General features: G+C 32.6%; 1 protein-coding gene across 1 annotated transcript in view; it reads left to right on the top strand.

Annotated features, from left to right (window-relative positions):
* LOC145681987 (uncharacterized) overlaps positions 1 to 17,885 on the top strand; it is a 189,048-nt gene that overhangs the window by 112,537 nt on the left and 58,626 nt on the right. Inside the window, exons 5-8 of the mRNA XM_081753588.1 lie at positions 326 to 439; positions 5,569 to 5,856; positions 7,968 to 8,135; positions 12,127 to 12,252. Coding sequence (XP_081609714.1) covers positions 326 to 439; positions 5,569 to 5,856; positions 7,968 to 8,135; positions 12,127 to 12,252 — 696 coding nt within the window. The remainder of the gene's footprint in view (positions 1 to 325; positions 440 to 5,568; positions 5,857 to 7,967; positions 8,136 to 12,126; positions 12,253 to 17,885) is intronic.

The raw sequence follows: 17,885 nt of genomic DNA, 5'->3' as shown, positions 1-17,885 counted from the left end.
TGGGTCCCACAATCACAGGATCTGAACATAGTTCAGCCATTGTGGTCTGCGTTAGAAAGGCGTGTTCGGTCTCATTACCCTCCACAAGCATCCCGTAAGGAACTGGAGCATGTTTTGGAGGAATTATGGTACAAAATTCCACACATCAAGATTCAGGAGCTGTATACGTCCATTCCACGTTGGATCCAAGCACTTTTGGACGCAAAAGGAGGCCCCACATCATACTAGGTATGATTTTCACATTTTTGCAAAGGTTTTAGATTTTTTGTCTAACCCCTGTATATATTTTTGTTATTAATAGTAATTATTTTTTGTATTTAATTAGAAAACAGGACATGCAGGCATAATGAATTCCGATGCAAGTCTGGTCAATGTATCAAAGAAACATCAAAATGTGACGGTATACTAAACTGTATTGACCGCAGTGACGAAGATAAAAGTAAGTTTGTTTTGAACTATTAAATTATATAATCTGTTTCTAATATAATACAATTTATATAGGTAACGTTTATGTGTTTATGTACTTCGCGCTGAAAGGTTAACAAAGTATTTAACATGAAACTCAGAACAGTCCAGTTATTAATTGAAGTCAACAATCATATAGAAAACGTTGTTATGAATTAACGGAATTAATTTTTAGAATTGCAAAACTCATAATCATTTCTAGTCGCGGTATTCTTAGAATGCAGCCCAAAGTTAATTTACTATTATGTAGCTTCAAAACCAGCATTGTTAATTTAAAAATTCATATAGATGGTTTAAAGTAGAGGGAAATATATTCTAACAAAATAATAAAAATACGTTCAAAATGTTTACATTTCTTTTTAATTTTATTTTATTTAGTATACTTATTATTTATAGGTATGTAGTTAGATTGGAAAAGACAGAATTGTAGCTTACTCCTAACATACTTATTGTCATTATAAAGTTGTAAGGTGTTACGGTTGTGGGCGCGGGAAACACAGGCGCCTCGACTAGATAAAACGTGTACTGGTTGGAAAGATTCATAAAATGACTTTCATCACTCAAAACGTGATAGAAAGACATAAGCCAGTCCTTTGACTTTCCTCTCTCTTCAATATTGTTCTAAGAATGGGAAGACAGCGTCAGGTGTGACGACACTTCCACTTCTTAAGTTTCGGGTCGGTTTGGAAATAAGTATCGAAGGCTGTTAAAACCAAATCATTGGTTAAACCCGGAAAAAATCAAGTCATTCCGAACTGGGAACCGATTGAGCTTAAGTTGTTCCTTTGCCTTTAGTTGACTTACACTTAGAAGTCTCACTTCGGCGAATCCAGAAAAACACAAATAATTTGGAAATGCATATTTAGAATTCTTAATTACTTTCTGGTTAGCCTGGGTTGGGTATTTATATAAATTCTGAACAAACTCAGATGACTGATTAAAGTTTAAACAATTTATTATATTCGTATGTTATTTACTACATTTTATTGGACAACGCCATCTATGAATTATTTATTTGCACTGACATTTTTGTATAAATCACGCAACCTGAATTTTACATACAAGCTCTTGGTTTATTGGAACACTGCCTTGATTTATGAACCTTTGTTAATATCCAAGTTGAAACACTATTCCCTTCTTGTCACTAATATATCATTTCTATTCCAATAGGACTACTTACACATTCTACCAAAAAGACAAATTGACATAGTAACTACTGACCTATCGCATGTATTGCATTTTCTTTTAGTTCAGTAAAATTGAGAAATTATAAAAAAATAAAAAGAATAATGTAAGTTTAAATGAAACTAATACATTTGCCTGAAATTCTTGGAGTTCCACATTGTAATGATATACAATGATGTATTGACTAGATGGAGGAAGGTACGATAGATTAACCGTAGTATAGTCCACTATACCAGCACCAACCTTTCTGGGGATTGAGATGTAGTTTGGAAATCATTATGGTAGTGGATTATGATCCAATCATTGTAGTGACAATCAACGTGTATCGTAGTATTTTAGTTTTCTTATTATAGGCCAACAACGATCGAGGTATCCTTTCCAATCATTTCGTACTATTAGAAAAATGTGCTTATCCAGATGTTCATCTTCATTGGCCTGTGTAACCTCTTGTCCACCCGGATTTCACAGAGCCACGAAACGACAGCTTCATGCTGGACACAACTTATCTACAATGACAGAATCAATTTTCCCGTGAACTGCTATCAATGTTGTTATGAGCAACTCATGAAAACAAAATGCTGGATGGTGAACAATAGGCACAATTTGTGTGTTGTGTTCATTCACCATTGCTCGCCAAAATGTAAGGTTTCTGTTTATCGCTGTTAGATGTGCAGAATGTTCCACCTTGAGCTCATAATAAGGTCACTTTAAACCGTGTGTTCTGTATTATTCGTTTAACAGGACCATATTTAACAACACGCTACCTTCTTACTGCACAAGCACCGCAACTATTTTTTTAAGTACATACGATTAGCAAAGTCGTATGTGCTGTTATTCCAATGGTTATGTTACAGAATCTGACTGTTTATCAGACATAAAATGAGACATTGCTATTGCACCAACTTAATGTATTGTTTATATTCATTGAACACGAATCAAGTGCGAAAACGCTAGAAAATAATGAGATAATTTTATAGGAAAATATATATTAGATCTTATGGAACGGCTAATGTGTATACCTATATAAATAAGATATCAGTACATGTAAATAAGATTAAAATTATATATTGTTAGAGTATACTATTATCTGCAAAGGCTCATTGGATTTCATCAAAAGAAGTAGAAGTTGTTGATTACCTGAGATTTCCAAGCAATCATAACGGTTATGCTCAGAGTTGAAGTCAACATCTCGGGTACTGCCTGACATCACAGTTTCCACTAGCATAGACTTTATTCCGGCTGTACCAAGAGCCTTGCCCAATAGTGATTTTAAATTTACTACGTGCTCTTTACCGTTCAAACCAGACGTGACGAAAGGGACACCTCCTGAGAGGTAGAAGAGTATAGTAATTCTTGACACTAACATCTGAATAATTAAAGGTAATACTCACCATCTCAATTCTGTAAATATTGATTTTAGCTGTCATGAGTCGGAAGAAGTCCATAAACAATTTGACAGTGTCGACTGAAGCTTAGACCTGGTGTTGCGTAAATGATAGATGCTATCACTATAAAACGATCGCGTTATGCATATGTAAACTAGGATATCGTATGTTATTCGTAATAGGAAAGGTTGATTTTCACTTTTTTCAACCTTCGAATCCTGACGTTCTCTGTTGATAACGGCAATAGCAACCATAAAAAGTTTCGAGAAACTTCTTTTATATTGATGCAAAGAGAAAACATCATTCCTTCCCACAATCCGTACCGAGGTTTTCTCCGTCAGTTGTATAGATATATGATTCACGCTTTGTCTTAACAAATTTCAAATGGTCACAAGGTACGTATTTAAAACTAGCACAGATTTTCACAAATGATCTTTCGGCTCTCTTTAACACGTGATGTTGGTCTTCCGGAAAGTTTTAATAGCCATTCCGCTGAATTGCACAACCTACTGTTGACTTATGTGATTGTATGGATATAACATGTTGTGGTAATGGATACTTAAGCGTCGTCTCATAACGGGTATATTTAGTTATTCTTTTTACGTTTCACGTATGTTAATTTTCGATAGGATTTTGTAGCTAATGCGTATTTTAGAGGAATCGCTGTATTTAAGAGTAATTATAACAGTAATCGTTGCTCGTTTTAGCTCAAGGTCGTTATTCTAACGGTGTTCTACTAATAGAGAAATGTGAAAATTTGTAATCAAATAAAAACAATAATCTCCTACCCAAAAGTTTTATCTTCGGAACCACTATGAATACTACCACAACAACTTTACTTCTATTCACGAAAGTTGCGACTAATACATCACTGCGAACATTATTATTTGTTCTGTGATATCGACTTTCACAAGTTTCGCTATTTGAAATTCATATCCATCGAAACCAATCAACTACTTCATTTTCAAATTTGTATTATACGTTCAATCCAATTGTTTGTCATTATTTCCACATACGTTGTAGGTACTGTAACAGTAACAAATATTATTGAAATATCAGGTGTTCTGTTGACTATCCATTTACAAAATTTCATACTTCTCAAGAGACATTACATACAGAAATGGTAGCTGCAAATTTAGGTCTGGAGAATATCTTGAATGAACAAGTGGTTGATTTTACATTACGTTACATTGTATAACTTCTTTCTTACTACACGTTGGTATTGTTCGTACACCTTAACGGAGAACTCTACTAACTTAATTGAAGTGATCATAGAAACTCTGTTTGAAATCATACATGCTTAAGGCACTGGCGTCCTATTACTGGGAAATGCAAAATACACGCATTTCTTAAAAATTACAGTTGTAAGATGAAGAAGATAATTCCAGCAAGATAATTTGCTGAAATCCTTCTCGCTTCAGTTTTCTACAAACTATTCTAAATTATATGATTTTCTAATTACGCTTTACAAACCGTTAAAAATTAAACTTCATTATATTGACAAAATGTTATTCGCCGTTACATTTTATCGACAGGTGTATTTTCCTGTTGTATATTTTAAGAGTATATCCAACATTCCTAGTTATTGTGTTCTAAAAAAATCGCCACGTTATGTCCTCACTATATTTATTTCGTCATAATATTGATATACAGTGTACAAAGTAATTTATGGAGTTACCATTGTACTGTAAAATAACACAAAATGCTCCAAGGATCCATGCAGGGAAATACAAACAAAAAAAATCATATTTGATGCAATTAACATTGCTTTAAGATGCTATTTACATTACTTTTAAATCAGTTCAAGATACGGATAATATACTTTTTCTGATATCATTGGCAGTACTCTTCTTTTTATGATCCACTGTACTCTACGTCTACATCAATAAAATGAGGATTGTTGCAAGCAATGAAATAAGTAAATAAATAAATCAAGAAATATAGTTAAAAATGCTCTGTCAACTATATCCACTCATAACGATGTAACTTAATTACAGTCTAAAATTCGTGAGAGTAAGGAGTATCTTTTTAGCTCTAAACTGCCATTTTTAATTTATTGAAAGTAACTTGCAGTACTAGACCACAAAAGTTTTCATTTTGTCGATTCACAAAAATTACATATACTTCGAAATACTCGTTTTTATCGGAATTTTATTATTATTATTATTATTATTATTATTATTATTATTATTATTATTATTATTGTTGTTGTTGTAGTAGTAGTAATAAGAAATCGAAGCTTTTGGTTAAGAAGCTAATTTAATCATTTGATGTCTGTATTTTCATTAATTTCGATCGTGTCTGAAGAAGGATATGCTAGATATCCGAAACAGTTACAAATTATAATTTAAAATAAAGTAAAGTTTTAAGCTTTGGTCAGTGTCTCTTTTGTTAAAACAATTAATCCAAAGCCATGAATAGTCTTACTATTGAACTTTATGCCAGAAGTTGATAATTGTAGAATCATAACTTTAAAGATATCAAACTGATAAATTGTAATGATTAACATTCTATATACTTTTTTATTATGCAGAACTATGTCACAATTCAACACCCCCACGCACTGACCATGGAATCGATGGGATTGCACAAGGTTACACGTGCATCGAAGGAGTTGGCTATTTCTTTTTCCACAATGAGTCACTCAACTGGGAGAGTGCGAAACTAGACTGTGAAAAAGATGATGGTTTCTTAACTGTCATCAATTCAGTAAAAGAGGCAGATGATATTGTAAAGTTAATGCGTCACATAAAATATAACAAATCAGTACTCATTGGATTCAATGATATATCTGGAAAAGGCGAATTCACTAATCTTTTTGGTAAGTTCCTAACTCTTTGATCATTTAATGTCTGGCTCTATTTGTCGAAGAGTGCATGTTGTCTATGTTTCTCAATATAAAACATACACAAGATCCTGTATCTAGGTTAAAATATGGAAAATTTGTACTGATTGAATTTTATGGGAACATTAAAAAAGAGGAAGAAAAATGAAACACTACATGAATATTTCTATGACCTGATAATTATTCCATTTTAAAGTTATCAATATCTGAAGTAGTTATCAATAGAACAATAAAACAACATATATACACTTAAGAAATTAAATTGCATACATACGCACAAATATAACAGAATGTATTTTATTTATTTATTTATTTAACAATCACCAGATACAGCTCAGAGGCCATTTTACACTGGATTTCGAACAGCAATAACAATGGAAAGGATTTAGGAAGATATCGGCCAGGGCCTGTTTAGTAGGTACCATCCAGGCATTTGCCTGGTAGTACTGAGGGAAACCCTGGAAAACCTCAGTCAGGATGGTCGGCAGCGGGATTCGAACCCGCGACCTTCCGAATGCTAAGCCAACTCTCTACCACTTGAGCTACTTCGCTCGGTATTTTTTTAAATGTATAAATTTTATTTAACTTTATATTTTTTTTAGTAAATGAGAGAATTAAACTTTTAATGTTATTCGTTATTAATTTCGTGGAACTTAACATTTAGTCTTTTATACACGTTTATCAGGGTAACAACAAATTTCAGCACAAAAGTTTCGTTCATGTGCGTCTTTATAAATGTTGCTACTTGAAACTGAAAATGTATTCTTCCATTAATTATTGCATTCAAAAATAGAGAGTTTAGTATTTCTTGAAGTTTATTTAAGCGTAGTATTTCTGTCACACTATGTAAGCATAATTCAGTGCAAACCATTAAGGATGAAATTACCGGTATCTTAATTAGAGAACGACCAATGTGTTTCTGGTATGAATGACATGGTACACCATGTGAAGGAGTTTAGTTTGTTGTGTGATATATTTTTATCAATTAATATTGATATCAGAAGTGGTTTCTAATAATTTCGGACTAAGTAGAGGTATGGGAGTGGAGATGGGATATATTCTTGGGCCACTTAATTGTTTGCAGAAAATAGCTTCTAGCTATGTATTATCTTTTCCACACTAAAGGGATAAATATTAGAAGTGGATGTAGTTTGTTAGTTGAATTCTGTCATTTTTGTTTTTGAGTAAAAGGATTGAAGGATTAAATTTTTAAAAATGGAAAAATTATTCTCGACTCTCTCTCTATATATATATGAAATGTGTTCTTGAGATGCGTCATATTGTAGGAAATGGTTTATTTCTATTATTTTTGATTTGAATATTACCTATATCAACAAAATTGAGTCGTAACTTTTGATACATTATATATTATCCCAAGTCGATGGTGTTGTGTCAAGTATTTCTTGAGATTTTAGTTTCCCTAACGATCTCAAGTACAGAGATATAGACAGACAAAATAAATGTATAAGCGAATTCTGGTAAATGTATAAGCGACGTATATTTCTTCAAAATTTACAGTAATTAAGTATAAGAAATATAAGACTATACAAATATACAATGGGATCAATAAATGTTCTTTCCAAAACGGTAAGTATGGACAAAAAATATCTATTTTTAGAACTAAAACCTGGACATCGTCAGTTACATCAGTGGGAGGTATACAAAACTTGTAACTGCAGCAGTAGGTAACAGTGAATAATATTTCAATAATAGTTAGGAAATATCTTTCTAGAAGTCGTGAATATTACACGCAAGTTAACAATTTTGAAAAGAACAAAAGCACGAGTCAACCTGATTACAGTACTAATAATAATAATTGAAATCAATTACCAGAACCATGATTATCTCGAATGTACTGATATATGTATTGTACAACAGTTGTACAGTTTGCGAATTGATATTGCATATAAAAATAGGAAAAGTAATAACTTGCAATCAAGTATTCAATACTGTCGAATTGGAGTACATCATGAGACCAAAATAAAACATAAATAGAATTACATTATCAGATCACGTGCTCATTTCCTTATTAGTTAAAAAAGCAAAGTACATTAATTCAATTAGTTGATCCTAATCTAAACTTTCAGGTCAACTTGTGACAGAGTCTGGATATAACAGATGGGTTCCTGGCAGACCAAACAACATTGGAAAATATAATTGTGGTTCCATGGATGCAAACGGGAATTTCGAAAATGTTGATTGCTTTTCTACAAAACTACCATACATCTGCGAATACAAATATTCTACATCTTATAGTAAGTGATTAAAATTTTAGTTATAAATCTATTTTTCTCTTTTAAATAACAAGTTATAATAGAATATAAAAGGGTGCACTTACTACGCACTTCATATTTACGGACTAAACAATAACTAACTTAAAAATTTTAAGAGTGTAATTTTCCAAAATAATTGGTGCTTAAAATTTAATCCATCCCTTAAATTTCACGGTTAAATGTGCAATATGTAAATTCTGGATAGCAATTACAAATAAGAAAAATATTGACTAGTATTAATAGAAACGATTTTATTTGGTTGTACAATATGAAAAACGTGTTCAGTAGTGCAATCATGCTTCCAACAAGATGCAGCATTTATATAATAGAGAAGATTAACTAAGTACCTTTAGGGCTTATGTTACTCGTTGGTTAAATGCTACACTCACGAAAGCTCTTCACGGACTTCAAACTGGATCCTGCTACTTTGGATTCCTATTTCTGGGAGACAAATCTTAGTATTGTACATCCGTTTGTAGTTAAGTCATTCTAATAGTAGTTTCCCGATTGAATTTTGAGTTCATTTTTGAAATGAAAAAGAAGGAAATAAAAATCAGAAGCAGAGAGACAAATCCTAGGTATTATAGTATCCACTGATTTCTTCTTCAAATAACAATAAGCACATAAATTCAAAAAAGTTTTGGGAACGTTCTAAGTTCTTTTGTTCGTAACTGACGTTTTAATTGAGTTACTGTTAATTTAAACACTCCAATTTCGAGTATTAAATAAAAATTAAGGTTATTTCCCAGATGCAATGAACAACTACGGTATGTACATTACATCCAATTGTATAGAATAAACATGTATCGTGGTGCGCATAGTAAACTCGTGAGGTCACTAACCCTCTTGCGTTTGGTGCAAGCAGTTCCGGGTTCGATTTCGCTTGGGTCACTCCTTCGAAAAAATATAAAAGCATTTTTGTAGAGAAATAAAAAAAGACGTTCTATTTGGGTTATCTTCATTCACACTAGAAAAACGCAGTACGCTATCTAACTTAGTGGTTCAAGGCAGCGTCCTTTCTTCCCCACTCACCTGGACAGTGTGCATGTCGAACGACCTCATCACTCACACCTGAAGGGCTTTACACTATAGATGATGCTAATGCCTAGCAACATGTATAAATAAATAAAATTAAAATTCAAAAATAAAAATTAAGATCCAAACATAAACACACACAAACACACATAAGCTCAAATATTAAAGTATTAGAAATTGCAATATCAGTGTAAGAAGTAGTTTTACTCATCGTTTCAATTTGCATATATTTTACTTTACACCTATCTCTATATTATGAAACAAACGAAGAAGAAACATATGGAAAATAACCTCACTCAAAATGAACTGTATCAACCGTCAAGCGTATCGGTATCTTCTGCTGCCACGATTTCTTCAGAAAATAAAAATATGCGTACAAAAAGGAACATTAAGTGCATTACTCCGTCGTAAGGGCCTTCATAAATTTGTGATTCAGTATATTGTAGTTGGCATTGGAGTTATAATAACATAACAGGCAATGTTGTTGCTATCCTGAGTTTCCAAAAATCGTTACGGAAAAAGCCGATAGATGTTCATGTGGAGACCAGTGTACCTATATTTGTTTACATCACGTATGATTTTCAAACTAGGTCATCCCTAATGGTTTATCGAAAATTATTTTAATCGTTAATTCATTATGAAGTTTTGTTAAATTAATTGTATTCTACATGAATTATTCATTATTCATTGTTTCTAAAATCAGATAATCTGAAACCTAAAGTTTCAATTTAAAGTATTAATATTTATTGTACTTCAGGAAATATATCATTACCAAACAATTTACAAAAGCAATAAAAATGTTCTGGAGAAGTTTAAAATGGGTTGGAGTAATAGTAATATAATGAACGTGAAGGTAAGCATCTTATGAATTGATCGAGGCTAACATAAGGGGGGAAAAAAGTATTCAGACAGTAATATACGAATATTAGATTTTATGTCGAAGATCTACAAGTATCGTATAGATGGGCACGAATTCACCAACGCTAACCAACGAATGTAAGTTATCAGTACAAATTAAGTACATTGATTATGTTAGTTCATAATAGGTCTATTACTCATAAATATGAAAATTGTATAAATTTAAATAAAGATTATACTACCGCAGTTAATATTTGGCCCATTCAGAGCACAAGAAAATCAACTTGGTTTGCAAAGTTGTGAGAAAATGAGACATACGATCAGTACGGCACGTTTACATCCATCCAAAAGTCAAAACTTTTTTTAACATTATAAAGATCATTAACAACATCTGGAATATGAGTATGTACATATATAATTTTTGAAAGGAGGTTCACATAAGTTCTTATAGACGAAATATTTTCAGAAATGACCAAAAGATAAATTGATTCCCTTCTGTACTGAAAGCGCAATTTAGCGATTAATATTATAATGTTTATTTTTGGAGCGTAGAAGTTGCACCAAGCAGCCAGTAATCTGAAACTACTGATATGATGGCAATACACAGGCGTCAGTCATCTTGCTGTAACTGTGACAATTATACACAATATAAGATAAACATTTGGAATTGATCTGTTTAATCTATTAGTTATTTATTAAGCTTTTAACCAAAATTTCTGGCAAAGCCAATACCAAAATATCCAATTACACAATAGATTCTTGATATAACAAATCCACAATTTTAGCCTCACATACGCAATCTGTTTTCTCAAATCGTATTTCCTATAACGTAAATATCAATTATATTTCTTTCAGCAAAAACCTGTCTCTGAAAACTATATAAACTAAGCAATTAAGTTAATACTCCTTTCTATCAAATAAGGCTTATGGTTTGCTTATGGTTAGTAAGAAAGAAAAGGATAAAATTTCAAAACGTTAACATCACTAAAATATGATTAATTGTGCAAAATATACATGTAAAGAATGCAATGATACAGAAAACTGTTCATAAATTCCATTGTAAACAAATAAACAATTTAAAACCCGAGTAATTAAATAAAAAGTATATGCTAGTTTCTACTACTATGATTATTATTATTATTATTATTATTATTATTATTATTATTATTATTATTATTATTATTATTATTATTTTACAAATTGCCCTGCATGATCAGTTACATATGTACCCTCGTAACTGGAGATTAAAATTAACGAAATATGTATCTTTCCTGATAATCAACATTTTCAGTCTCGGAGCCATTTATAGGTTAAATTATTTCTGCTGAGGTGTCACAAAAACAAAAATATTTTATAAGGGATTTATAAAGTAACTAAATTAGTAAACACCAGAAAATTGCAGACAAGAAAAAAACAGAATTAGTGGAAACTCATATGATGCTCCGTAAATATAATATATGATCTTATACTAAATGTGTCATAAAATATGTTTAGAAATAATGTATTGACTTTTAATTAATTCACATTACATAGATCAAAATAATGCATGCATGCAGATCGTTTCTTGTTATTAGTAAGCCAAATTATACACAAGAAATTTAAAAATCAATATTTGTACAGTGGCGATTTAGTGCATGTGTTTATGACATATTTACTCACGTTTTTACCTTTAAATCCATATTGATTATTTCCATATTAGTATGTCCTCAATACTAGGTTGGTCAGATAGTTTTGAAGCCAAGCTTCCTTGAAACTTGACTTCTCGGTTTCGCTAGCTTATAACTTAAAACAACCAGCTTTTATGTGTTTTATTAAACGTTTTGTTTCGTTTAATGTAAGGGATTACTCAACGCTGAGCATGGGAGCGAGCTTTGCAACTCCATATATATATACATAAATAATTAGGAACGAAATATGTTTATACATTTGCAATATCAATTGACGGGTTTTAACTTCTGTGTTCAATTCATAACTCGTGAATACAATTATGATTTTTATTTCTATATTAAGAGGCAATAGATAATGGTAATATATTGGAAACAAATATACTTACTACATTGTTTCCCTATCCTTTAAATAGAAACTTATAAAGTTTGCGACAAGGGAGACTTTTCGTGCGGCTGTGTTCAATGCATAAACAAATCTAAAGTTTGTGATGGTGTTCCAGATTGTTGGAATATCGCAGATGAAAGTGAACATTTGTGTGGTAAGTATATATTATAGTATCTTTATATTTCTTTATTTAGTAAATACTAATTATGAAAAATTGTACTATTAGTGTAAAAAAATCGTCTACAATCTTACTAAACGAATTTGTGCGGTAAGTATATATTATAGTATCTTTATATTTCTTTATTTAGTAAATACTAATTATGAAAAATTGTACTATTAGTGTAAAAGAAATCGTCTACAACCATACTAAACGAATTTCAAACTCAAACTCAATTAGACGCATGTATATTACAAAAATGTTTGGTATTACGCTTTTTCGATATCCTCTGTATAGTTACTGTATTATATTGTAGCAATGTACACCTTGTCTCAAAAAGGTTGAGCGCATTCTTTACTGGTGTTTTGAGGCAATAATTTTCTAAGTCCAGCTTCGGGTATCTTCGGGAAAAAGTAAGCCAGGTTCGAACCTCCAAGCCAGCCTTTGCAATCGGGAAAAAGTTTGCAGATGTGTTTTTCTTCTTTTAAATATAATAAGACTTGTTACCAAGTGTTTAAAAAAGCAACATTGATTGAAATACTTAATGATACAATATTTCGAAACCTTTTTTTTTTTTTTTAATGTTAGCACATGCTTGTTTGTCATTTAGCTCTCCATACGTAATGGAACATTTAAATACGTTAAGGAATCTTTCCATATGTAAAAGAATGCTCAAAGTTAAGAAATAGAACATAATTATCGCCTGAGTACTAAAATAAAAGTCAAAGTAGAACAGAAAAAGCGTTTGTAATGGATATGAATGTCATAATTATCTTGAGATCCGTTATGCCTCGCTAGAAGGTTGTGTTAGCTCATTGGTAAGCTGTCGGATTTCAAATCATAAGGTTGAGGGTTCGAATCCCGTCTAGGCTAGTCCTTTTTTTTAAATTATATTTTCCGCAATGCATGAAAAATTATATAAAATAATTACATTAGAATACATAAGTTGTGTATATATAACATAATCATTGCAGAACATAGTAATTATTATGTTTTAAATATAACATCTGAGATAATTTTCACAGTAGGTCGGTATTATATATGAGGATGTAAATACAAGTTAAGAAACTCGTTCAATAGCAATAAATAAATCATGTAGTGTATTTATTTGCAGCTATTTGTCATATAGAGGGTAATCCTCAACATTCATAATACAGAATGTCATTTATGTTCTTGAAAAGTTATTCGATGCATAAACAGAAGGTATAAACAGAGAATCCAAAGTCGGAACGCTCGCAAAAAAAATTCATGAACCCCAAAGGTCACGTGAGCAGACTGGAATTGTCCTTATGAAGCATGCCACAGCAGAAAGTCTTTACATAGATTTTCAATTCAATTCCTGATATATGCTTTTGCAATGTGGAGGTGGTGATGCCTTGAGTCGGCCTCTCTCGCTCGCTCGCTCGCTCGCTCACTCTCTATTTATACAGAATATAAAAATGGATTTATGTGTGTATTTCAACATAATTCTGATATATCTAGAGCAATTTTAACTATATTTCTTACAGTCTGGAAAAAGAGTACTGTCGGGATACATATCAAAAATGCTAGAAACGGGTCGATATTAGTATCGAATCTATAGTTTCGTGGTCGCTTAGGTGAATAGTTCTACTTTCAATTCAAGTCCAATTAAGCTTCCATTAGCACCCAGGGTGGTTACGTAGCGACATAAAGATATCGAAATCATTCGATATTAGAATCGAATCGTAAGTTTTCAGCGCCGCTAACAGTGCAGCATTTCCCATTAGTCCACATTAGTCCATATTTCACATTAGTCCCATTGCCTAGAGGGCAACATATTTGCAGAGTGCAAAGTTTAAAACTTGAACAATATTTTAATTTTTTCCGTATGAAAAAGTTATAAATCAAGAGCAAATATACTATTTCACGAACAATCCTCTTTTACTATTCTAATATGTTTAATAATAGCGTAAGAAATCTAATAGTAATTCAGAACATGTTTCACAGTTGTTATTTTTTGTTACATAGTTGTAGCTGTAGCATGTAGTGAGTGGAATTTAACTGTGATAAATTCACTAATTAACCATATTCGAATTAAGTTTTATTTTTAAGTTCGGGATGAAGGGGTGGAGAAATATGTAGTTATTGGGGGCACCGAGCTTTTCTACATTTTACTTTCAAGATCTCCATTTTTCTTTTGTCATTTGTTCCTAATAAAAAAAAGTTCAGTCACTTTTGGATTGTCATAGGATAGTAGGAGTTGGATTTTGGGATGCAGCCTGTGAGATTCTAGAGGAGCTAACTGCTTGAAAAAATATTTTTGAATCATCTGTAACATATGAAATAAGGATATGTATCATAAAAAATTGAAAGTAACTATGTCTGCGTAATCATCACGGTCAAATTGCAAAGTCAAATGAATTGACGTTTGGTATATAATCAGGCTCCATTCCCAACTGGGAAGTTACCATACGCGTGTCACTTTCATTATAATACATATCCTTAGGGGGAGTAGAAGTCCGAATTTTTGCGAAAAATTTAGTATCTTACAAGCCGTTCAACTGAGAGCTGAAATTCAACATATAACTCTTTATTAAAAATAAAGAAAATATGTCCTGGCATTTTTTAAAATTATCTTTTATGGGCGGGGGGACGGGGGTGCATTTTCTATATATTGGAAATTGGTAGTGGGTTGATTTGTAAAAATAATCGAAAACGATTGATATTAGTTGAGAAACAAATTGAGTAATGCATACTAAAGTTCTTTTTGAATTTTATACCCACTGCTTTCTATTTATAATTGCTGAAGCTGGTGTTTAATGTATGGAGCGTTCCGAGCATAAGGCAATCAAGCCATAAAGTTAGAGAAAAATGGCCATAAAATTTGTAACATGGGCATTTTCAATTAGTACGGCATGCTTAATTATATAGAAAATTAGTTTCTCTCTCTCTCTCTCTCTCTTTTTTTTTTTTTTTTTTTTTTTTACGTTGGTCTACTTTTCCTTGATTTGAAACTTTCAAATTTCACCCTATTTTCTACTGAAATGTGTCTGTAAGGCAACAAAGAAATAATTATATATGATAAATTTAAATTCATTTTAATTTGGAAGATGAGAAACACTTTGCCATTATATATCGTAAAGGTCAGACCCACCAGTATTGTAACAGAGAGGTGCTTGAGCCATTGACGGTAGAAATTCAAACTCCGATAAGTGATAATTTCACAGTCTTGTTTTATTACAAGTGTAACCTCTTTAGTCAATGGAGAGGAGGACGTGGGCCATCGGTCAGAGTTGATGTCGATGGGTTTTGGTGGGTCGGAGTTGGTCGCAATGGTTCAGAGTGGTTCATAGTTGGTGGTGGGTCAGAGTGGATCACGATGGTTGATGGGTCAGAGTGGGCCAATGGGGCATTTGGGTGGTGGGTGATAGTGGGTCATGGTGGGTCGTGGATCAAATTTTCATTGACCCACACCATCTCTGGTTAAAATTGTACTAAAGATAAGAGGCACCGAAGATGCATGTCGGCTATTATGCTCAAATTTTGCTCATGGATAGTACTCCACCAGGAAGCAATAAATCTGAAACGGTTCACGGTATCACCTTCTAGAACTCGAAATGTAGGGGTTTGTCTGATTGGCTAAATTAAGACGTCAATGATTTATCCTTCAACAACCAAGCCTTTTATGATCGTTTCCGTGGGGAAGTCAGGAGAACACGTGCCTAGTAATCGTAATATTGATAGTTTGCGTCCACCCCGGGTATTTGTTTTGTGTTTTTTTGATTCACCTAAATATAAACAAATCACACATATAGGCATTTTGACATATTTTGGGAGAGTAATTTTGTGGTTAGTTGGCGTTTCATCGCGTCTCTGCTGCTGGTGGTAAAGTTTTCAAAATGGAACTTGGGCCACCACGGATCGTCGCTGCGGGGCCACCAATTTCTGGCGAGAGGTCAATAGTTGACCATCTGTAGTCCACCGACGCTTACAGCTTAGAGTAATGAACGATATCTTTGCCTTGTAGAGTTCATGACTACCGACGTCGGCAGTCAACTAGCTTTTAATATTCCTTTACTAACCATCTATTGTTCATGTTTGTACACGGTGTTGTCATAATAATAATAATAATAATAATAATAATAATAATAATAATAATAATAATTATTATTATTATTATTATTATTATTATTATTATTATTATTATTATTTGTAGTAACAGTAGTATAATTGATGATAGAATAAATATTGTCTATGTATTGTCTAGGTAGGACTACACACAGGATTTGGCTCGTTTTGGTTCGACTTGACTCTAATCCGAGTCGAGTTGGAAGATATTTTTCGCGCCGAGTCCAAGAGTAGACCTCAAAGATGTCTGTTTCGAGTCGAGTCGAGTTTCAAAGAAAAGTCGTTCGTGCCCATCTCTACTAATGAGAGCTTAATCGGAGTTAAGCGAAATTGAAAGTCTCACTATTTATCTAAGCGACCCCGAAAACTATGAATCTAATATCGATCATTTTCTAGCAATCTTTTATATGTATCCCCCTCCCATTCACCATAGGTAACCCGACAGCAATCTTTTTGAAACTATAAGAAATGTGGTTAAAATTACTCTAGACCAGTGGTTCTCAATCTAATTCCTATCACGATCCCCTTTTATCACACGCTCTTGCCAGCGACCCTTTTATAATTTGTTTTATAATAAGCTTGTGTGAGATTTTTAACATACCTATTTCTATAATAGTAGAATCCATTTTTTTGTTTATAGTGAACAGTGCCATGGAAAATCAGTGCCCGGGGCGAGAGTATAGTACGATGTCACCGTATATATGAGTGACGTCGACAGACTAGCTACGAAGCACCACCATGGTTGGCACGAAGCTCAATAACATTTTCAAAATAAGCCCTACCTTTCCTTAATTTTGAGCACATTTTATTACGTTTTTCCTTCTATTTTACACATGTGCACATGTACTTTCCTAACATGAGTAACACACTTCCTCCGAAATGTGTGGCCCCTTTTTTCGGCGCCCCGCACTGACAGTGGATACAGTAACTGTAATATCTATATTCCCAATGACGAAGGTGCTGGTTCAAGATGGATGTTAAACTCCTTCATTGAAGAGGCCATTAACGTATCCGATCTAAGCCCACAACTTCTTGACCAAATAATAGAATGATCATGCTACAAGTCTTTGCAACTGGTTTTTTGTAACGAAGACTTGGACAAGTTCTGCCTGATGAGGAGAGAAGAATATCCTGGTCTGGGGATTGCTGCTTTAAAAGTAATAATTCCATTTGCTATATCGTACTTGTGCGAAAGTGTGTTTTTTTTATGGTAAACATAAAAACAAAGATAAGAAATCGCTTATCAGTTGAAAATGGTTTGATAATGTTCGTCATGAAGATTGAACCGGACATTGCTGCACTAGTGAAATTACACCATGCTTAGGTATCTCATTAGGTTTTAACTTTAATTGTATTTCAATGTGCAGGTTTTGTTGCATGTGTATTTTTCTAGTATTTCTATATACAGTTCTCATTAGTTTTATATCATACCTCTTTGATTTAAATTCATTTTTAAACAACTCTACTAACTAACTAACTCTATGGCCTATGGAACCCGGAGGTTCAATGCCGCGTTCACAAAAGCTCTACACTGACTTCTA

Source organism: Thermobia domestica, chromosome 3 (assembly GCF_964235325.1).
Source record: "Thermobia domestica chromosome 3, izTheDome1.hap1.1, whole genome shotgun sequence".
Classification (NCBI taxonomy): Eukaryota; Metazoa; Arthropoda; class Insecta; order Zygentoma; family Lepismatidae; genus Thermobia; species Thermobia domestica.
Note: the sequence above shows the minus strand (reverse complement) of the source record. Positions and strands in the feature narration are given on the sequence as shown.